The 22,419-nt window shown below is 41.6% G+C and overlaps 2 protein-coding genes across 12 annotated transcripts in view; one reads left to right on the top strand and one right to left on the bottom strand.

Annotated features, from left to right (window-relative positions):
- The window catches only part of gdpd5b (glycerophosphodiester phosphodiesterase domain containing 5b), a 41,076-nt gene extending 24,953 nt beyond the window's left edge, over nucleotides 1-16,123 (top strand). The window contains exons 3-18 of one of the 10 annotated variants that reach the window (XR_014877917.1): nucleotides 968-1,071; nucleotides 3,576-3,669; nucleotides 3,835-3,894; nucleotides 4,275-4,373; nucleotides 5,179-5,272; nucleotides 6,464-6,609; nucleotides 7,774-7,856; nucleotides 9,125-9,275; nucleotides 10,098-10,319; nucleotides 10,501-10,658; nucleotides 10,767-10,914; nucleotides 12,158-12,240; nucleotides 12,906-12,920; nucleotides 14,113-14,225; nucleotides 14,336-14,696; nucleotides 14,867-16,123. Coding sequence is in view for 4 of the 10 variants with exons in the window: in XM_085184644.1 (XP_085040770.1) it covers nucleotides 968-1,071; nucleotides 3,576-3,669; nucleotides 3,835-3,894; nucleotides 4,275-4,373; nucleotides 5,179-5,272; nucleotides 6,464-6,609; nucleotides 7,774-7,856; nucleotides 9,125-9,275; nucleotides 10,098-10,319; nucleotides 10,501-10,658; nucleotides 10,767-10,914; nucleotides 12,158-12,240; nucleotides 12,906-12,920; nucleotides 14,113-14,225; nucleotides 14,336-14,430 (1,665 nt within the window). In the remaining 6 variants the exon portion in view is untranslated. The other 9 variants (XR_014877918.1, XR_014877920.1, XM_085184644.1 and 6 more) reach the window with 9 other exon arrangements.
- On the bottom strand, nucleotides 15,661-22,058 carry hspa13 (heat shock protein family A (Hsp70) member 13). Of its 2 annotated transcripts, XR_014877923.1 has the most exons (6): nucleotides 21,794-22,058; nucleotides 21,361-21,701; nucleotides 21,007-21,220; nucleotides 20,664-20,831; nucleotides 16,555-18,571; nucleotides 15,661-16,245 (listed from the first exon to the last, which is right to left on the bottom strand). XR_014877923.1 is itself a non-coding variant. In XM_085184649.1 (5 exons), the coding sequence occupies exons 1-5, from the start codon at nucleotides 21,816-21,818 to the stop codon at nucleotides 18,000-18,002; spliced, it is 1,320 nt and encodes a 439-aa protein (XP_085040775.1). In that variant the 5' UTR covers nucleotides 21,819-22,058; the 3' UTR covers nucleotides 15,661-17,999. The 2 variants fall into 2 exon arrangements, 1 of the variants encoding a protein (XP_085040775.1); XM_085184649.1 differs by having other exon boundaries at nucleotides 15,661-18,571.
- Nucleotides 22,059-22,419: the final 361 nt, after the last annotated feature.

Here is a 22,419-nt window from a genome sequence, read left to right as displayed (position 1 = left end):
GTTAGATATAATTTTTAAACATACCAGATTCTATAAGTAACATCTTTAAACTTCATGCAGATATTTGCCTGACCGTCTCAGACTTCCTATAGACACACCACACATGTACATTTACTACAGTTGCACTACAGTTACAGACACTTGTTTCTGACCCAGGAGCAGGTTTGAAAAGTTGATTTTCTTAGTAAATGTGTATCATGCAATTGGTCCAGATTACACAAAACTCTGACTTTTTATATAACTGTGATCAAACGGTGTGTGTGATTTCCACAAAACTCACTGCATGTCACTGGTATCAAATCATTTAAAGTCCCATTACTCTTTAGCCCACGGGGTTTATTCAATCAGCTTTGTGTGCGTTACCTAAGGGTTTGTGAGCAATCATTGCTGATGCTTAGTTCATCAGGGCGCAATGAGCTTTTCTTATAATCAATCTTCTTTGCTTTAAGAAAAGGTCAGAAGGTTTTTGTCTGGATAATAGCACAACTGTAGATGTATTTAAGGTTTGCTGAGAACGATGGAAATGCCTGTGTGCTCATCAGCTCTTATGCATGTCCTCAGGGTCTCTTTCTGTCTCTGTGAAGATTTAACCCATTTAATATTTGCCATAGTGCCAAAGTGCATGGAGATGAGGACAGCTTGCATACAAACTTTATTAAAAGCTGTTCCTTGCTAATGAGCAAAGTGTATAAGGAAATACTCGGGTCAGTTTGGTGCCATGTGCTCAGGTAAGTTTAGGAAAAGTTAACTTGTTATGAACTCTGCTGGTCTCTGCTGTGGTACTTAAATTGTGACTGTCTATCCAATAATTTATACAGAGTGTCTCTATTATTGTGTGTAGAATTCATCAGATTGTTTGTAATTCAGTTGTTTTTATTATTGTCAAAAGGACTTAAGTCATCTTTTCAAGTCTGTTATAATTAAATATGGACGAGCCACATAAATAATTGTGTGTCTGTGTGTGCAGTGGGAGCTTCTGTGGTCCCTGATCCTCCTCCTTACCTTCTGTCTCCTGCTTGTCTGGTTCTACTTCTGGTGGGAGGCACATAATGACTACAGTGAGTTCAACTGGTGAGTACAAAAGTGCCCCTGTGTGTTGTCAGAGGCTGCCAGCATATAGTTTTGGCTGTAAACACATTCAAGCCTTACTTGTTGGCTTGTTGTTTTTGTAAACCGTCAGTTTAACCTGTTTTCTGCCAGAAGCCTCAATTATACTTCCTGCACCTTCGATCAGCTATGGTCCGCTCGGATCTGACTGATGTACATTTCACAATCAGTGAAAAGCAGTGAGCGCAAGGGTCTGTAGGGACATCTGCCTGCTTGTTTTTGTTTTGTTTTGTTTTGTTTTGTTTTGTTTTTTGTTTGGGTTTGTTTTTTTGTTTTTAGCATTTTGTGATTATGCAGTCTTGTCTGCAAATAATGTATTCTACAATGCACCAACTACACATGCACCACAGGCAACGAACTTTAAAGAAGTCAAATAGGAACGACCACTCGACTCTCCAGCTGTCCGTGTCTGCAACGGAGTATAATCAAGGCATTATTAATCTGAAATGAGACCACCCAACCCTGTGCAGATTACACCATTACGTCATAGAGGTCCTCACCCATCAACTTCCTGTTTTGTACACCACTCAGTCCTGGGCCACATTTAATCAAACAAATGTATATTTGACAATATACATTTGTATTTGTTAACCCCCTACTGTTTTTTAGACAACCACTTACAGCTTCTCACAGAGCAGACACTACGGCCGCATTTCCCAGAAATTGGATTAAGTTTAATCCTAGACTAAAAGAAAAATTCAGTGAAGGCCTCCTGTGTTTATGGTTGAGGAATGGGTTTAATCAATGTCTGTGGAAACTGAGCCTTTTAAGATACTAAATGCAAGGCAATGTTAACTGATTAGCGACACTGATGTTTCCATTTTAGTGCAAAATCTCTAAAGAGCATGCAGACATCACATGATTTCAGATGAAAACTTTCCCCTCTCTCTCCTCTCTCTGTTATCCTCTCAGGGATCTCTGCAACAATGTCACCTTTTCCTCTTATTATCATCCGTTGCTTCCATTACCTTTCCTCGTTTCTTCACCTCTGTAGTTTTCAGTGATCTCCCAGCTCTTTTTTCATTTAGCCCAGCTTTTGATTCACAATAAGTAACAAAGCTGACTTAAAATGGGCCTAAAGGCCTCAGACTAGTTTTGGGTAGATTTTTTTTATTATTATTTTTTTCCCCACTCATGGTCCTTTGCAGTTTAACTGAAAGCAAATATCCCTAAAATGACCATCTTAGGTGCACAGCTCACCCATTTCCTGTTTAGATCGAGTTTGCGAGGGGCAGCCAGACAGTAGAAAGTTATATGAAAGGGAGCTAAAACGGGCTGTTCCAGACAGTGGTTGAACTGAGTGGCTGCACCAAGCCCAGGGCAGGATAAATAAGAATTATTTTTGAGTCATGCAAAACAACCCTAGTAGTATCCAAGAATATATGGAGCTGTAGTAGACTACAATGCCCCCTGTTTACCTTTTGCTTTGGCTATGTTTGCCATCCTCTTTGGAGCTCTGCAGACAGTCCAGTTTTATCTGCTGTCTTAGTTGTGTGTATTTATCCACATTTACATCTCCAATAGACATTTGCCATCCCTCTTTATAGCAAATTTCCTTCTGTTTACCCTGCTTTTGTGGGATTTCCAGAGATCATCACAGCAATTGCCATCCCTGTCTTTATGACTGAGTGATTTAGCTGCAGGGAGTATCTCTGTCCATGTGTAGCATAAAAAGCATTCACAAAGGGCTGAGGAGCATCTGCACTAAGTGACCCTGCTGTGGCTCTATGCCACTAGAATCATGCACAAGGCTTTGAATGTAAAGGACCTAGCTGTCATTTAAAAATGTGCACACCCACACCCAAAGAAATGCACAGAAACAAATACATTCAGGCACTTCGTCTTTTCTCTGCAGCTGTGGACCTGGTGTTACACCCAGTGTCACTCTTCAGAGGATTAAAACTCGGAGTAGCATGCGTATATTTTTATGTGTCTATATATAGCTATATGTAGTTGCATGTTATAGTAAAGCATCCCATAAGACAGAAGCCAGTCCTCAATAATTTGTCCAACCATCCATTAATAATGTTACATAATCTATTTTTGTCAGATTTTCCCTGTGGCACAAAAACAGTGTCTGTGGTCACTGTGCAGAGTCTGTGCATTATTGTTGCTAACACTAAGCTTGAGAGCACTTTATTGATGTCTGCCTGTCAATCAGAGACCTTTAGTACACCAATAGTTTCCATTTTCAGCTTTTTACATCAATGTCATGTTTCAACTGTAGATTGCATCATTTTGTCTCTTTGTACAAGTCTGTTTCTTTGTGGACTTCTGCAGCTAATCTAACATAATGTTGTTGGTACTTTGTCAGTCATGTTTGTTTTGTAAGAAAGAAAAATGGCTGATAATAGGTGGGCGAAAATAGGGACACATATATACACTGACACTCTATTCTCACAAGCCTTCACACACTTTTTTATTAGGTGTGATGAAGACAAGAAATGTTGTTATCCTTGTTTCTGCAGGTTCCTGTACAACCGCTCTGGGGAGTGGAGTGATGGCACTGTTCCCATCCTAGCCACCACCGCTGCTGGCTTCACCTATATTGCTTTTCTACTTGTGAGTCACAGATCGCAATTGCTTTGTTGAAGAGATTTTTAAATTGTCTTCATGTGTTGCCAGATATGGTAACCACTTACATAACAACGGTTAACAAGTTGAGATCTGTAAGGCAGCAGGCTTGTTCTGAACCTTGTTCTTGTTTCTTTCTGTCTTTCTCTTCAGGTTTTAGCACTTTGCCACGTTGCACTTGGGCAGCAGTTAAATTTGCACTGGCTTCATAAGGTAACATGCCAAATGTGAAGCTGAGCAACTGTTAATGTGTCTGTGTGTGGTTTGTGAAAAATGAGTGGTGGAAGGGGGGCGGGCGTGTTTTACATATGTATTTTTAACTCTGTTATGTGTTTACTTAGTGTTTGTGTGTGTCGCTGTGTCCAATCGTTGCTGATCAGCTGAACTTCCCAACTTATAGTGTGGAGTTGTCCCAGCAGAGTTGCAAAATCCCAGAAAACAAGCTGTTCAGAAATGCTGTCAGCAAATCAAATACAGTTACCAAACACTGTTTGAAATGTGAAAGAGCTGCGAGCTACTCTGGGTTATTCTGGTGCATATGTGTGTCTAAACAAACAACCTCTTTTGGTCTCTCTCCCTCTTTCTCCACACAGATAGGAGTTACTGCTGCCTTGCTCACCACCATCATTGGGGTCATATCTGTCAATCAAACATGGGCGCAAGAGTGGGATGTCATCCCCATCTCCCTGCAGGTCAGCAGACTTAAATCACCCTAAACTACTTGTGATGGGTAGACATCACAGCTGGTGCTTAGGTTCCGTACTAAAGTGAGTGTTGTGATCCACAGGCGAGAGGCACCGTGTTGTTTTCACACAACAACCAACACTTTGACCAGAGGTTGTCGGCCTTGATATAATAATGGCTCAGTAATGGAGCTCTAATCAGTTTTCTTTCACAGAGACAGCCAGGGTGGACTGAAGTGTCTCTCCTTTGTAGTGCTCTGGAGGTTCGCACATGCCCATTTAAACTGGTGTAATTCCTACACTACACATCAGTGTCTACAGCAATCAGTCCATCTTATACATCCATATACAACTTTTTTTTTTTTTAATGTCCCTTTAAAATAATCGTTGTGTGTCTGCTGTAGCAGTTGATACTCTGCTGGTTGCCATTTGGAGGAATGTGTAATCATGTAAACTGTCTATGCGGTACTACAGCGACTACAGTGTCTCTAAAATTAAATTACATCAGAGAAGTTTAAATAACCTTATAGTTAGTGTGTCCGTTTGGGATTGTTGCACCACCAGAAATGTGTGATTGAAGTGGACACATGATTTCACTCCAACTGTGGCCATTAAAATTAAATGCCAGTACAAATTACAGCTATTATCTCTAAATAGTGCTGCCAGTGCTTCAACTCCAGATAATATCTGTAATTCCATGTCTCTCTGTCTTCTTTGTCTTTGTTTCTCTCCTCCTCTACTCAATCGTTTACTCTCTCTAACCTTTTCTGTCTACATACCCCCGCATTCCTCTCTGTTTCACACCTCTGTCCAGGCTACAGGCCCGTTCCTCCACATCGGGGCTCTCGCCGCAGTCACGGCACTATCTTGGATTGTGGCTGGACAGGTCACCCGTGCAGAAAAAATGAGTATGTGTGCTTCTGTAACACAACATTCAAGTCCATTCTTACCTGACGTTACCATCAGCCACAGATCAAACACACAAACACACACATACACAGGAGGACTTGTGAATGATTAACACTATGTAGACAAGAGGCCAAGACCTCCACCCAGGGTGTCCAAGATAACGAACATTCCTCCAGTCTCATGTGATGTTTTCCACCCAGGACATTTTGAATTGTTTGTCCTTGATTTCAGGACTCTTTGTGGGGATCAGTAGCTCTGAATGTGTGCTCTGTCCTCACTCTCACTGCCACTGGTGTCTGTAAAGCAGACACCTAAAAAGAACTTGAAAGTCTTTGTGATTTATGATTTTGAGATTTTGAACAAGGGGGAGCCACAGTGTTAGCTACCAAAAAACTGATGCATTAATGGTATATCATTAACTGCTAATTACTTACAAGTTATTGTTTTTTCAAAGATAAATGTGTCTTTAGTGATAAAACCTGATACATCTAAATTATCATTGCTCAAGAGAATTTGCCCTTGTCTCTTTGAAAGATGGAAAATAACTCGCCTGACTGTTTAGTTGTTGGTTTTTTTTTAATATACTTGATGAGGTGAAAAGGTCTTGGCAAAATTTCTCTTCTTCAGTGCAGAACAGCAACTGAATATCAAAGAGGCTATGAGTGCGTGTGCGAGTGAGAGGGTGGATGAGGGTTGTGTGAGTCTCCTGTGTGTAACAAGAGTTGGCTACTGAACCCCGCCCCGGAGCTGACCTTGAAACAAATACATTCCCGTGTGTGGGTGTGTGTGTGGGTGCCCACTTTCAGCCATCATTACAGACTTATACAGAGTTGGACACAGGGTAATCTCTATGGCCCCGATGGATGTGTTGTTGGCCACTGTGTAGTTTTAAGCACTGCTGAACATTCAGATATTTACTGCCTTTGCACAGAGGTAACCGATTTTGGCGCACTCCTAGCACCTAGCATCTTTCACAAACTGTGTATAATGAGCTGTTTGGTGAGCTTTGGAGGTGCTGAATGGTAGATTTTGTGTTATCCATTTCCCCTGTTCCAGTTATTATGCTATGCTCCTATTGGAGTGTTCTTACAGTCATCATCATAAAAGCAAATTTCCCCAAAGTCAAACTAGACTTCATTATATCACAGCTAATAACTGTAACTATGTTGATGCTGCATATCTTCTTCCAGTGTTCCAGGTGGTGGTGGTTTTGCTGTATGTCAGTGTGTTACTAGCACTCTACATGGTGCCCCTACATATCACTTCTCCCTGCATCATGGACCCAGCCACCCTCAAACCACGCCCTGCTGTTATTGGCCATCAGGGAGCCCCTATGGTGAGTCAGCTGATGCCCAGCTTCCATTCTGAATGAGAATTTAAAACAAAATAAATAAATAAATAAATTGATGTACATGTTTGTACAGTAACATACAGAGTCCTGATATTGGCTTTGCAGCAAGGCTCCCAGAGTCCCAGGAAAAATTGTGCTGATTTATATTTTTATTTTTTTTTATATTAGTCCCTTGTTTTGTTTTGTTTTTCTCACTTTTCTGAATGAAAAACAAAAGGACTGTGTCAGCATATTAACTTGTGGTTGTGCAACTGAAAAATAGAAAAACTATGTGAGCTGGGAGCGCTCCATACCTACATTTTCTTCTGGACTGAGCTGTAACCCAGCTAAAGACAAAGTGTTGTTTGTAGTTTTTTTTTTAAGCACCAGTTAGACTCTTACTTGGAGCTGGAATGGTTAGCCACATTAACATATGATCTGAACATATGAAAGCAAAGTGCATTTTTGCATGATTGATTTATGTGCTTGGGTTAATGCCATTGCTTCTTAACATCACCTGCAGACAAATTTAAGCCCTTGGCAAAACGTACTGTTGAGTATTACACAACTGTTAGAAGGAACGAGAAGATGGTTGTTCAGAACAGTTAGTCACGCACACGCTCAAAAACACACCCAGATTTTTGTGCTATTTGTGCAAGGCAATCGATTCTCACTGTGGAATCTAAATTTAGGAGTGGCTGTGGAAGGCTGTGAGACTCCCACTGGGAAACAGTGATCACATCACTGGACTCTTTGTCCCAGAATCACTCTGTATTGATTATAGCATCATTCCTTTCCTGTGGTTCCCAGGCAAGTAGCTTTACTCACAGGCTTTCATAGGATGATACTATTCTAGTAAGTGATGGTATGGTATTGATCATACCCTCGACCAGAAGAGTTAAAGGGCAAGCTGCAGCTGTGACTTTTTTCATTACACACAATCCTTTGTGTTCAGAGGGCAGAGTGTGTATTATTTTGTGAACAGGACAGAGTGTGAAAGCATTATAAATACATGTAGAAACTTGTTCTCTGTGTCATTTTCATATCAAGAGATGTAGCTCCAACTTCAGAAAAGTCAGAAGTTGGGTCATTGTTACGGGGCTATGTGTTAAAAAAATATATAAATAAAAAAGATTCTGTGCTTGTCCTTTACTGTGAGTGTGTTTGTAGCTTGCTCCAGAGAACACAATTTGGTCCTTCCAGCGAGCGCTGCAGATGAACGTCACTGGGTTGGACGCTGACGTGGCTATCAGGTATGCACACACAATCAATACAAGAGAATGATAAAGCAAAGCAAATAAAAGGTTTAGTACCACCACCCCCACCCCCAGGCAGAAACAAAGGGCACACACACACACACACACACACACACACACACACACACACACACACTGGGTTTCATAGATTATCACAATCACTGGCTTTTCAAAAATTTCTCCATCAGTTCAGGACTAACGTCACACAGGACTACATATCACATTTAGACTTGCTTGGGATTTTGTTTTTTTGTCTTTTGTGTTTTTTTATTATTATTGTGTACTCCAAATACCAAAAGGACAATCTTAGGCATTATGCATTGAACATACCGCTGTTAAGTATAGTAGCAGTCCGTGGTTATCAATTCCTGCATGATTTTACCAACATAATAAATGAAGATGGGCTGAGCTCAGAGAGGCACACTTGGAGGAAGGCAGGAAATTGGGTGGGTGGATACTCCAGTGGCCGTGCTATATGATGAATAGTGGGTGCCCATGTCTACTCATGCATGTACGGCTATGAAGGATGAGTGATTGTGTGGAGGTGGAGAGTGATGCCGGCCACAAAGTGCGTGTTTGTGTTTTAGAGCCACATTTCATAGTGCAGAGTGTTTTAAGACCGTCAGTGCATCCTAATGTGATTAGATGTTTTTGCAGCAATCTTGGTGCAGTCTGTTTATGTTTGTGTGTGTGTTCACTGTACAGTCCTGAGAGAGGTGAATGGGTGTGTGATGTTCAGGCTGCTGACAGGTGGGCTTCTAACGGTGCTGAGTAATTAGACCTGATGACAGCCAGATCCACAAAGAGACTCCACTCCTGAAGCAGACTGGAGACAAATGCTAATGTGTCCATGCATTCATACTATATAACATGATTTTTATTTATTTATCTTTTTCCCCACACATGATGATGATGATGATGATGATGTTTTGGAAACTAACAGTTCAAACACAGACAAACACCCACCTATATGTGTTAGCAGAATATTTGTTAGTCAAATGCTTAGTTTGTTTTTCCGATTAGTATTTGAATGACAAATACAGAGAATGGAAGGGCTTTCTCCTTTTGTCTTTTCCTGGAAATGATCTTGATGTGAGCTCAGGTTTTTTTTTTATTATTATTTTATTCCCATATTGGTCAGCAGCAGAATTTTCCTTTTTTGGCACGATTTCAGTTCTTATCTCTTCTCTGCTATTTTTGGAACCTTCATCTCTCTCATACACATCAGCTGCAAATATTAATTACTTAACTCTTTTGTTTGCTAGCATGGATGGTGTTCCTTTCCTGATGCGTGACTTTACCCTGCGAAGGACCACAGACGTAGAGAAGGTTTTTCCAGATAGACAAATGGACGAAGCCTCACTTTTCAATTGGACGGATCTGCAGCAGCTCAACGCTGGACGTTGGTTCCTCAAGGTAGTTCTTGGTTTCTAATAAGCACTACATCTGTGAATTTATTTTAAAGCAGTCTTAGCTTTAGCGTGCCGGGATGCACTGATGTACAACAAAAGCCATTATCCCAGTGAGCCATAAGTACTATACGACATCGCACATTGATCATTCATGATGTCGTTGGCTTTCATCAAAATGTTAACACCCACCAAAGCTTTACTGGGAGCTGCGGTGCGATGAGTGCCATGTTTCACTCTCATCCCCGTACATGAAACAGCCATCACTCAAGGACTGCTTTCCATTAATCTGTCCATGTCTAAAAGTGCAGGTTTGTTGCTTTAAAAGGTTTCCTTCTTTAGCTTAGATCTTATGAGATGAGACCATGATGTGCAAAGACTGAGATGTGGCTGTCTGTGTTTGTTTGAATCTTCATTACTTTCCCCTCTTGTGTTTACACTGCATGTGTGCACACTGTGTGGATAGATATTGCATTTCTAAGAAAAGCCGTACCACCACTCCATGTAATTTTAACAATGATTTTTCATCACCTAATCTGTAGTATATATATATTCTACAATATATAAAAGGCAGAAATGAAGAGTTTTCTAGTCAAAAAAAAGTGAAATGGCATCTTATCATAGAGTAAAAGAATTTTCTCAGGATCTTCTCCAAAGGGAGTAAGCAGTGAAGCGAGAAATGTGGCATCCTCCAACGATGTACTGAATGATCTTTTGAGTTTTTATGTTGATAAAAGTTTTATAAAGCTGTATTGTATTTTTCTTTCATTTAAACTGTAAAGCTGATGATCACTTTTTTTTTCTTTTTTATGTGTGTGTGATGTTTCAGGATGACCCCTTCTGGACCGTGCACACGCTGCTTCAACGTGAGAGGGAACGGATCGCCAACCAGACCGTGTGCAGCCTGGAGCAGCTTCTAAAACTAGCCTCATATCACAACAGCACGGTGGTTTTCAGGCTGCGCAGACCTCCTCCCAAGCACCCCTGCTACGACAGCTGGATCAACGATACACTACAAGCTGTGCAGCAATCTGGGGTTCCTCAAAGCCTGGTAGTTATATAGGGATTAAATGGCAGTGTGTGTTTGCTCTTTTTCACTGCGTGATGTCCGGTGTTTCTTTGTTTGCATGCTACATGCAAAACGAATGAGTTCAAATGCAAATTCTATAAAAATAGTTGTGTTGGTGATAGTTTCAGAGCTGTAACTGTTTGACGTGCTGTGCCGTGTCCAGGTGATGTGGACGCCTGATGACAATAGAGCCCAGGTGAGACAGCTAGCACCTGATCTGATCCAGACCTCAGTGGTGAAACGGAGCCCTCAAGTTCTGGAGCAGTCCGGCATCAGCAGCCTGCTGCTCAGATACAACCAAGTCAGTAGAGAGGAAATCAGGTAGGAAGACACACAACCCTGATGTTGTGTTATCAGTCTGCAGCTTCAGCACAAAGATTTATAAGTGCCTGAATGTTTTCCTTTTTTTTTCTCCACCTTTTTTCCCAGGAACTTTTCCGAGGCCCACATCAATCTCACCCTCTACACAGTCAACGAGCCCTGGCTGTACTCGGTGCTCTGGTGCAGCGGGGTGTCATCAGTCTCCTCAGAGGCCTCGCATGTCCTCCTAAAGGTGCCTTACCCCATCTGGTTAATGGTAAGGACTCATCACACACAGTATAGTTTTATATAAGTCTTTTGGATTCACATTTTGTTTTTAAGTTAACAAAATGGGGGGGCCTGATCTTCTATTTGAATGATTTCCTTTCCCCCCCCCACTTGCTCCTTTTCTGCATTGAGATTTTTTCAGACCTTTTCTGCTCTCCAAATCTTGTTGCATACCTGTCTTAAAATATGTGTATTCAGCAGGTATTTTATTAATTTATAGAAAATCAAAGAGAATGAGACATCCCATTTATAAACTGTAAGTTTGAGCCTCTTCTTCCAACCAGCAGGCATCATGTAGATCTCTTACTGTTTAAAATTCTTACTTTTACTCATGTCTCATTGCTTGGGTTTCTCTCTAATATTGAAGGCTCTTTACCTGTTTTTAATTGGTGCCAAACAAATAAAAATTAAATAAAATTGTATTCAGAGCCTCAGTTATAGCAATCGCTGATTAGCTTGGCTCTATCCTGCTTCAATCAGTGGTCCTTAAGATGCTACTACAACTCGAGTGGAGCCCACCTGTATCTTAATTTAATTTGGACCTAATTAAGGGAGCTACTAGATACATGCTTATTGTAAAGGCTGCGAGGGCCCTCTTTAACCTCCCTCTCCTTCAGCTTCATCCTCTCTTTGACTAAATTAGATTTTACTGATTGATATCAAAAGGAGAGCCTAGCTTTGAACTGAACTCCTGTTTGCTGTAGTGTCATTCTTTTCTAGTTCAGTCTTCCTGTTGAAACTTCTCAACATGGGCAGCCTCTCTGCTATCCTTCCACTCGCCCTCATATGTGCAGCGCGCCAAACCGCTCCCCCCATCTGTGGCACCATACGGGAACTCTGCATGACAACATGTGGACATGACCTCCAGCTCACTGCTACGGCTCAGGGACAGTTTAGGCTTTCGTAGCATCTGCGGCGCTGTCTGTTAAACCCAACTGTGAAAAATATCCTCTCAAATATGCTATGAGTTGTCATTAAGACCAACAGAAGGTAATGGGGAAGGAAGTAGAGATTTGCATTTATGTTTGTAGTAAATGATAATGTTGACAGTGTCAGTGTTTGTTTAAAAAAACTGCTATTTTAGTGGGTTTATTCAGAAAAAACAGTTCAGCACAATTCAGCTGAAATTAACTGTATTCTTTGGCATATAGCGCCACCCTGTGATGGATCCTGCTGTAAATGACTTCAAGACAAAACTCAGATCTATCATGACTGTGTGTGTGTGCTTCCAGAGACCAAATGAGTACTGCCTAGCGTGGGTGTCCGCAGACCTCATCTCCTTCGCTGTAGTCATAGGCATATTCATTTTCCAAAAGTAAGTACACACACAGCAGTGAGATCATTAAAGCGAGCTCTTACACAACAGCTAATGTTTCTCTATTTTTCTGCAGGTGTGTTATTCCTCTTTCACACTTAAATACACTCATTACTGCTAATTGACAAACACATTTACTCAGACGACATCTCCTTGTCTGGAACACATCAGCAGCTCATACATAATGATGCTGTTTTTTAATCAAATGAGAATCCCTTTAAAACCCATTTTGTTTTGTGGCATTATAAGCCGTCATGTGTATTTCTGTTGTGTCCCAGGCCGGAGAAGGGTGAATGTCTTTATATAAACGTGTTTTCTGTTTGCTAACCCCTTCACATTCCCTGCCCTGCGTTTCTGCTGTGTTAAAAGTGCTGTTTGTTTGTTTCTCTGATGACCCCAGAGACAGATGGCCTGTCCTCCTGTCATCACTGGCACCAAGGGCATTGATTTATTTATTAATCTGTTCCACAATAAGGGTCCAAAATGAGTCTGCTCTGATTATTGGAGCTATTTAATAGCTTCTGCTGGCTTCTAAACTGATCTCTTGTCTCCCGCCTTCTTTTGTCCTTTTTTCTCTTTCCGCCTCTTCCTCGTCCTTTCTCCTCTGCCTGACGTGCATGCTCTTCTTCCTCCTCCTCCTGCTGCATTCTGGCATCTTCTCTCAGCTATCACATGATCAGGTAACTGGGTCGCCTCTCCTGACCCAAAGTCTTCTCTCCTTTCACCACCTTCCTACCTTTCATAATCTTTACCCATCATTCCTTTGTTTGATGCATCGTTGATTTCCTCTTTTTTTTCTGCTGTTACTATATCATCCATCTCATCCAGATTTTTTCTCTCCACCTTAGTTCCACTTCCTATATTTATTCTCACCTTCTTCTCTGTCTCACCTGAATGGATGTATTGCGCTGCTGCTTTCCTCTATGACAGTGACGACTTCTCATCCTCATTCTCCTCTGCTAAACAAATGAAATGTAATCTACCCACACAGCACAAAAAATAGTCCACAGTGAGAGTTTAAATGTCTCATCAGTCTTAATAAGTTACCGACTAAATGTCCAAAATGAATTGGAGCTCTCGATTCATCCAGGAAAGGCCTCAGGATTGGCTTTCTGAATCCTGGCTTGTTTGTGTCTCTAAATGCTTTTGTGCATTAGTCACAGTTCATTGTGACTAATGCTTCCAAGTTAATTGAATTGAAATCGGGGCTGTTTTCATTAAAACGAGGATGAAGTTGTGGCAGGCAGGAAATGAAATCAGTGGCCTGTCAGGAACGATAATCTAGCAAAGACAAAACAGTGCTAAACCGCTTGTATAAGAAAATAGTTGATATGTTTTTAATTGTTAACGAAACATTGTTTTTGTTTGTTTTTCTATGAGACATGTAACAGTATATTTTAAGAGAACAGTAGAGCAGTGAATATTGACTCATTAATTAAATGATCATTTTGCCAGCAAAATGCACATCTTTAATGAAATACGTTCAAGTGTTTCCAAAGATAAAGGGGTGATGCTTTTACCTTATTACTCACAATTAAACCCGATCAGTACCTATACATACATACATACATACACACTATGAGAAGTCTGTTGTTTTTTGTTCGTTTGTTCTTTTTTCCCCAAATTGAACGCCATACTTCATACACTTGACCGACATCGGTTGGATGTTGCATCATAGCATGTGAAGTATCAAACAAACAATTTCTGAACAAAATTTGTTCCAATCTGTACATTTTAACAGAGTGAGGCATGCACACAGACCAGGTTTCTTATTACAATTTGAAATGTCCAGGCTGTAATCCAGTGCAGCTGTCTTCAGGGTGTCCTTGTGTCTCGTGGTGATTTCTGATCCAGCCTGTGCAAACACTGCAGGTATCGGATGAGCGGTATGCGCAGCTACAACCCTGAACAGATCATGCTGAATGCTGCGGTCAGGAGGTCCAGTGGAGACATCAACGTCATGAAGGAGAAACTTATTTTCTCTGGTAAGGCCCGTGCAGTGAAATAAAGAAAAATTTTATTATTTACCAGTCTTTATTTATTTATTTATTTTTCATTAATTTGGGCTCTTGAACCTCCGCAACCTGTTTTTTAGACTTCAGGTGCCCAAATAGCATGCCAGTCCATCCCAGCATGCATCTGAGTGTCTGTAAATCTTCTTGGTCCTCCTCTTCCTCTCTTCCATGTTGAAGGTCAGCCCCAGTAACAGCCTCCCTCCTACATCCTCCGTGTGATGTTCAGCACCTTTTCATCCTTCACAAGCAGTGACTTCTTCCTTTGTTCCCTTCATCCGTTGCATCCCTTGTTACCTTCCACCTCTGCCTACTTTGCCCTTTTTCCTCATCATCATACCTGCATCCATCCATCCCTTCACACATCTGTCCTCCCCCAAAATCCTGCCAGGGGAAAATCCTGTCCCAGTCTGTGTAGACAGCCCTTGGTACTGGAGGTCAAAGGTGAGTGGTGTAAGTGCCAGCTGTTTGTGGTTCTTTATCATTTTTCCAATCCTTCAGTGTTGTTAACCTGCTGGGGAAAGGTGTTTGTGTAAATGAGATGAGGTCAGAAAGAGCTGGAAATGTATCATTGATACAAATTGTTTTGTTTCTTGTCCTCTGGCGCCCTCCAGAGGTGAGGAGCGGAGTTGGCAGTGCCGAGGAGCTCTATGGAGACCGCTACGACTACTACGCCAATCAGGGCATCAGCCAGTGATCTCGGCCTCACAGGATGAAAACAACACTACTCAGCGATCCCGTCATTCCAGTTTATCAGTGTAAAAGTGTCTCTCTGCCTCTGCTGCCCCGATTAACCGGCAGACTGCAGTATCCTTGTGTATACTCTGTAAATAGTACTATTTTTTCCTCCCCCTCACACATACTGTACAATTTCAAAGAGCACTTTGTACTGATTGAATTTTGTCTCCTCCTCCTCTCACTTCCAAATGTTCCTCTGAGTTCCCATGGCCTGTTTCTTTACAGAGATCAACTTTCTTTATTTCTTTTGAGCTAATTTCCCAAAGCAGTTCATTCTTTTAAGCGCCATCAGATATTCTTCAGATGAATTTTATTTTTTATTGTGGCTTTATCGCAGCATGGGGCTAATAGCTTACAGCCCATTGTATCCTGCCTCCTGGCAGCACTATGCTGTAGTTTATAGTAAACTTACCAACAGTAATGTTTATATTTAAATAGAAAAGAAAAAAAAAACTCAGAAGCTGTTTACAGAAGTCCTGCCTTCTCCTCCAGGTGACAAACTCACATGGTGTATGTAAGAGAATTATTTTGATAGAGGCTCAGAGCCCTGCTGTCCTACCAATGCATGTAACTCTAAGTATCCCTTCTACTGACTCATGTGAGCTGTGCTCCCAGTACAACTGGTTTAAATGGTCCGGGGGGGAGACTTGTGCTCCTGTTTTTATGGTAAATGGTGAATGTACATTTTTAATGTGTATTGTGTGTTTTCTGACTGGGTATATAAATGTGTGCAGTGCTGAGTGTGTAATTGTATGTAAAAGGTGACTAATGCGTGAGATGCTCTAGCCCACAAAGGCATCTGAACTTACGTGACAGTTTAGCAATAGTCTGGTCCTATTAGATTTCACTTCCTGTACAGCCTTTGAGTTCAAGTACAGCAGTCAAGTCTTGTGGTATTTCAGTGCAGACGAACAAAATGCATCTAAAGCTTGGTTGCTGGTGTGAAACTGACCGCTGTGAGGTAGATGAAGTGGGCGCCAAATGTGAAAATGAAGCGATACGGGATACGACTGGTATCAGAACAGGTCAAGAGATGGATTACCTTTGTGTTTTCTTATGTTGGGTATTACTGTGCCTCAGAAGCAAATGTTATAAACTCTAAATTAAAGTCTTAAGGAATGAAATAAAACAAAGTGTTTTGGGTTATATTTCCCTTCTTTTCTCTTGCACAGCTTTTGAAATCATGTTTGTCTGGATAAGTGTAAAGCGTGTGGGTTCAATAATTCTCAGAAGGGTCCAGTGTCCTCATTAAGATCTTAAAAAGGGTTATTTAAGTTATCTGCTAAAGGTCACTTGGCACAAGTGACCTTTAGTGTTATTTAATAATAATTATTTAATAATAATAACACTGTTATTTACACAGTGTTAAAGTGTTATTTTGAGTAACTCATGTATGTCAGAGCTTAAATGTATTTATATTCTTAGTGGGAGGTATTACAGCTTCACTCATCTACTCTGTGAATTTCTCCGCCTTCTATTAGAGGCCTCAGATAAAATTCAGATGAGTACACGAGCTTCATCTGCATCACCCCACCCCAGTACCCGACAGTCATAAATACAAAACTGAAAAAAGTTTGACTTTTCAAAGGAAAGAACAGTGAAGAAGACGGAAACTCATTTTAATAGGTCAAAAAGCAGACTGTTGACATTTTCAGGCAAATACACTTAAACTTGGTGAAAGTTGCAATATAAAAATAGATCCTGGTATTATTCCTGTTAGGAATTGAAATGATTCATACAGTATCTTTACTGGAGGCTCTAACACATCAAAATGTGAAATACAAAAGCAGGTGTGAATACACCTATTTATGAATTACAAGGGGGGGGGGGAACAGAGTTTGCGATACTTCAAAGGAATGTGGGCACACTGAATTCTTGGTCGAAATAAAGTAAAACTACCAGAGTGGCTTTTCTGTTTGTTTTCCAGAGATGAACTTCCAAATTGGATATACAGCAAACATTTCTTGTATCTCGTTCAAACACGTTCTTAAATATCCAAATGTGACAGGAACACATTTCTCAGCATCAAACACACAAGGCACCGATGAGTGACGTTTTGGTCGTCCTCATCTTGAACTACAGCAGCAGTCCGTCCTCCCAAATATTTAAATAAAGCAGCTCTATTGCACAAAAAAGTCTCATTGGTCAACATGTGGAGTCCTTAAAGTGCAACACTGAGCACGTTTCCTCAGTCCCTTTTAAAGGCAAATAACCTTATGTGGATTTTACTCACAATGCTAATGATTTACAGTACTGTAAAAAAAACCAAAAAAAAAACGAAGGCTTAATACAGCACGTACCTTCATCTGTTGACTGAACTCTGCACCTCACAGTTACACTACATTTGAGTGTTTTAAAAGCATATGGACACATTTTAACTGGTCTCACTTAGTTGCTGCGACTTCTACAAAATTATGAGCAGGACGAAGGCTTCTGAGGGAGCAGGTCAAACAATGTAGCCGCTCCTTTGAAAGGCATAATTAAGAACTCAAATTAAAGGTCAATTAAACACCTACACGCATTGTCTCTTTCACACGAACACAATCAGACCCACACAATTTACACATAAATAAATAAATAGCTAGAGCAGTACTGGCTAGTCTTGATGTTTTCTAAAGGTGTGGCTGTTCCCTGAACACAAGTTAAGTATCTGATGCCACTAAGCATCAACTGCTGAAGCTGAACGGGGCAGCAGATACGTGACAGAGACACTGTCGTGCTGTCTTACTGCAAGTTGGCGCACAACAAAAGTAGCTGTTACTCAGAATGTGAAACCAGACTGTTCACCTCTGATGTTACAAGTCGCTGTATAGGAATGTTGTTTCAGTACACCGTCTGCTTTCTTTGATGTCCGCTCGATTTCCACAACCGAGCAGAAGGACCGCTGTGCATCGTAAGCTTTTTGGTGACGGGTTTATTGTGTGTGTGTGTTTTTTTCCCTCCCATCAGCAGATGTTAAAGAAGCACATTAAAGAAGCATGAAATACTAATGAAACACTGGAATAGAGATTAGCTGAAGTTCGTCTTGCGCAGATGTTTGTTGGGTATTTCTATGGCACTGACTTGTAAAGGCCAGGAGCCGGCCATGATGCCGGCCTGTAGGGCCACGCCGGTGACCACAGCCAGGTCAGGGTCCACTGATGTGTTGGGCTCCTTTCCAAAGTACTCACTAATTAGCCTCCTAATTCGCGGGATCCTGGTGGAGCCTCCAACCAAAACAATCTCATCCACCTCCTTCTTGTCCAAGTGACCCTCAGCTAACACGGTCTCCACAGGTGCCAGAATCTTCTGGAAGAGGTCCTCATTGAGCTCCTCAAAAAGCGTGCGAGTGATTACGGCCTGGAAGAGAACTGGAGGCGGAGTGGAGCTGTCTAAGCTGTCGAGAGTGCGAAGGTGCAGGGGCACCCGGATGGTTACGCTAGGTTGGAGGGTCAGGTTTAGCTTGGCAGCTTCTACAACCTGCCGGAGATGGTGGATGTCCTCCTTGAGGGTGGGTGGGACTCCAAACTCCTGCCGGACTCGCTCTGTTGTGTACTGGAGCAACCTCTGGCTGAAGTCCTGACCTCCCAACTTATTATTGCCTGAAAGCAAACAAACAAAAGAGCCGTTTAACATTATAGACTGATAGTATAGAGGTACAGTATACACAATACAACACTGTCACAATACAGAGTATATCAATAAGAGTAAGTGCTTTCATTCTGCAGCCATTCACCAGTAATGATTGAAACAGATGGGATTTTTGAGTATCACGTGGTTGCCAGTAGCAATCCTGTTCTGCAGGAATACAACAATATTACATTCAGCAGGCAGCCAGTTGAGTCAAGTCCCCTCGAGTTGTGCTCATCGCCAAAGACTCAACCAGACTGTCTGCATTTAGAAATGATACAATTATTTGCAAACATTCTGAAAGTGATTGCAGTCCGTCCAAGTCAGACTGCAACTGTTTTGCAGAAAGGTTGCCTCCTATCAGACAACCTGTGCAACTGCCTTTTGTTCAAAAGTGGTCAGGAATATGCAACACCCAAAAAATGTAGTCGCCACAAGTTATAATATGTTGTAGAATGTGAAAATATTCAATACAATCACCAGGCAGCCAACAATTTCTTTGTAGACATAAACAAGTTGCTGTCCTATTTTTAATTACAGTGGCTGAGCTGTTAACTTGCTTTAAACAAGTAGGTAGATTTGTCAAAGCTAGTTGGATAGTTTTTAACACATTCGAGTGGACTTCATGTAAGTTTGCTTGGCTAACATCATCTCAGGAGTGCATGAGGTGAGCTCTCTTGTTTACAGTGTTCCTAAATTCTTTTCATTTATTTAATAAAATGTTGAATATGGATGTCCCTGTATCAATACAATGTCGCCATACAAAATATTGCAATACTATGCTGTATCGATGCCCCATCCCCCCCCCACCCTTAGCGTAACGTTTCTCTGAGGTGATACCACAACAACAGTGACACAGTACTCCTGTAATCTTACATAACACCACTTTGAACCACAAGATGCAGTAAGTCACTTATTAGTCAGAAGAGCAGCAGCTATGCAGCTTTTTAGAAATAAACACACAAACATGAGGTCATTTAGCATGCAAGGCATATTTCAAAGACGAAGACCACTGCTGAGCAAAAGAAAAAAAGCCTCGTCGCAGTTTTGCCAGAAAACATCTTGATGATCCCCAAGACTTTTGGAAAAATACTCTGTGGACTAACAAGACAAAAGCTGAACTTTTTGAAGGGTGTGTGTCCCATTACATCTGACGTAAAAGTAACACACAATTTCAGAAAAGGAACATAACGCCAACAGTAAAATATGGCGGTGGTAGTTTGATGGTCTGGGACTGTTTTGCTGCCTCAGAAGCCTGGTAGACTTGCTGTGGTAAATGGGACCATGAATTCTGTTGTCTACCAAAACATCCTGTCCAGCCACCTGTTCATGACCTCAAACTGAAACATGCTTGCGTTCTGCAGGACAATGATTCAAATCACACCAACAAGTCCACTTCTGAATGGCTTAAGAAAAACAAAATGAAGACTTTGGAGTGGCCTAGTCAAAGTCCTGACCTGAATCTGATTGAGATGCTGTGGCATGATCTTAAAAAGATGGTTCATGCTCAAAAACCCACCAATGTGACTGAATTACAACAATTCTGCAAAGATGAGTGGGCCAAAATTCCTCCACAGTGCTGTAAAAGACGCCTAATTGCAGTTGTTGCTGCTAAGGGTGGCCCATCCAGTTATTAGGTTAGGGTGGAATCCCTTTTACACAAAGGTCCAAGTAGGTTTGTATTTTTTCCTCCTTAATAACAAACACCTTCATTTAGAAACTGCATTTTTTGTTTACTTGTCTCATCTTTGTCTAATATTTACATTTGTTTGATGACTGCTGAAACTGTTGAACCAAGTGTGAAATAAATAAATAAATGAAATGATCAGAAACATTTAAGTGTGACAAACATAAAAAAAGGTTCTAGAGTATATAGAAGCATGTAACGTTGCTTGTTTGTTGCCATGGTGTTTTAGAATTATATTTTACAGTCAGGAATGGTGGGGTTTACCCCAGCTGCCACCGAGCGAGAGGCAGGGTACACCCTGGAAAGGGTCGCTAGTCTATCGCAACTTTATTACAACTATACCAAACTTTTATTTCTGGAGCTGTGAAGCACATTACCTGCCATTGCCCTAGTGAGGAACATGCCTCCCTGTTTGATGAGTAAAGACACATCCAAAGTCCCTCCTCCCAAGTCCACCACCAGCACGTTAAACACGTCCACCTTGTGCAGGCCGTAGGCCATTGCTGCAGCCGTGGGCTCGTTGATCACGCGTAAGACCGCCAAGCCTGGAAGACAGCGAAGGAAGAGTTAGCTTGCACACACTTCTAACATTAATGTGGGGTACGAGTTGTTTTTAATGATGCCTGAGAAGAAGCGCTGTAATGGATTCAAAGACTGGGTAAAGCTCTCTGTAAACCCAGTTTAATTATGTGCAGTCTTGAGACTCATTAGTAAACTGACCAGCAAGGTTAGCGGCCCTTGCTGTGTAGATCCTCTGCCTCTCATCAAACTCTGCAGGCACTGAGATGACGGCCTGCTGCACCACCACACCCAGCTGTCGCTCGGCCATCTTCCTCAGCTTCAGCAGCAGCCTGGAGCCAATGAACTCTGGGGTAACGGTGAAGGTGTGGTTGGTGGAGATCACAAACTCTGCATTGCCATTGTTGTTTATCACCTATGGCAAGAGAAGGATGAGAGGATGCTTTTTTTAAAGTGTGGATCTAATATCACTGCATACACATAGTTAGGAAAGGTGGCTAGATTGGTTGCCTGTCTGAGCTGAAAACTTTCCAAACCCAGCCCGGGATGACCCACCTTGAACGGGTACCTAGCGCTCTCCTTCTCTAGGACCTCTGGCTCAAAAATCTTCCCGATGAACCTTTTGGCATCGTAGATGGTGTTTTGGGGGTTGATGTCAGCTAGGTCCACGGCTTCGTGTCCGGCCAGCACCGCGGTGGTGGTGAAAGAGACCGCGCTAGGGATGCTCTTCCTCCCCTCTTCATCCGCTATCACCTCCACCTCCCCGCTGCCCGAGTGGAAGACCCCCACGGAGCAGAAGGTGGTGCCCAAGTCCAAGCCGATCACCTTGGGTTTTGGGGGAGGCAGGTACTGCTGACCCAGGTAGCCAGCCAAGAACAGGGCCAGAATCACCGAACCTGTGGGACGGTAACAGCACGCGCATCACAGGTGGACCAAACCATTATTAGCTCATGAATTAGCACCCTAAAACGGCTATGCTTCTACTCACCAACCATGGAGATTTCTCCGGCCATCGTCACAAGCTGTTACGAAGTCAACGGACGCTTAAAATTCACAAAAAATGTATTAAAAGCTGTGTCGAAACTGTGTCCGGCTTTTCACAACTGGATGACGACAAACGGGAAATTTTCAGTTCACCAACAAAATACACGTCAACTTTGCACGGCTCGTGGGAAATGCTGGGTAATGTAGTTTACGTCGTTTACGCAAACGGTACCAGAAACCCAGAAAACGGCCGCTTTGTACTACAAATCCCATATAGCTAGCAACGCCAACCGCAAAGGGAGCATTTTGAAACGTATGCACGAGGTTAACCAATCAGGGAAAGGCGAAACATTTTTTTTATTAATAAATTACTATCCATCCATCCATCCATCCATTCGCTTCCGCTTATCCTTAGTAATAAATTACTAATTAAATTAATTAGTTAATCGATACAAAAATGAATAAATAAAAGTAAAATATAATAAATTAATTATTAACTAAATATTATTATTATTAGTAGTAGTAGTATTAGCAATAGTAGTATTAAAAGTAGACCTTAATTTAATTAAGCTAAATTCATGTAGAGGTGCAATCCGTGTGTACAGATGTACTTGTGGACTTGGCTCTATC

The sequence above is a fragment of the Neolamprologus multifasciatus genome, chromosome 14, assembly GCF_963576455.1.
Source record: "Neolamprologus multifasciatus chromosome 14, fNeoMul1.2, whole genome shotgun sequence".
NCBI classification, from domain to species: Eukaryota; Metazoa; Chordata; class Actinopteri; order Cichliformes; family Cichlidae; genus Neolamprologus; species Neolamprologus multifasciatus.
This window is presented reverse-complemented; position numbering and strand designations above follow the sequence as displayed.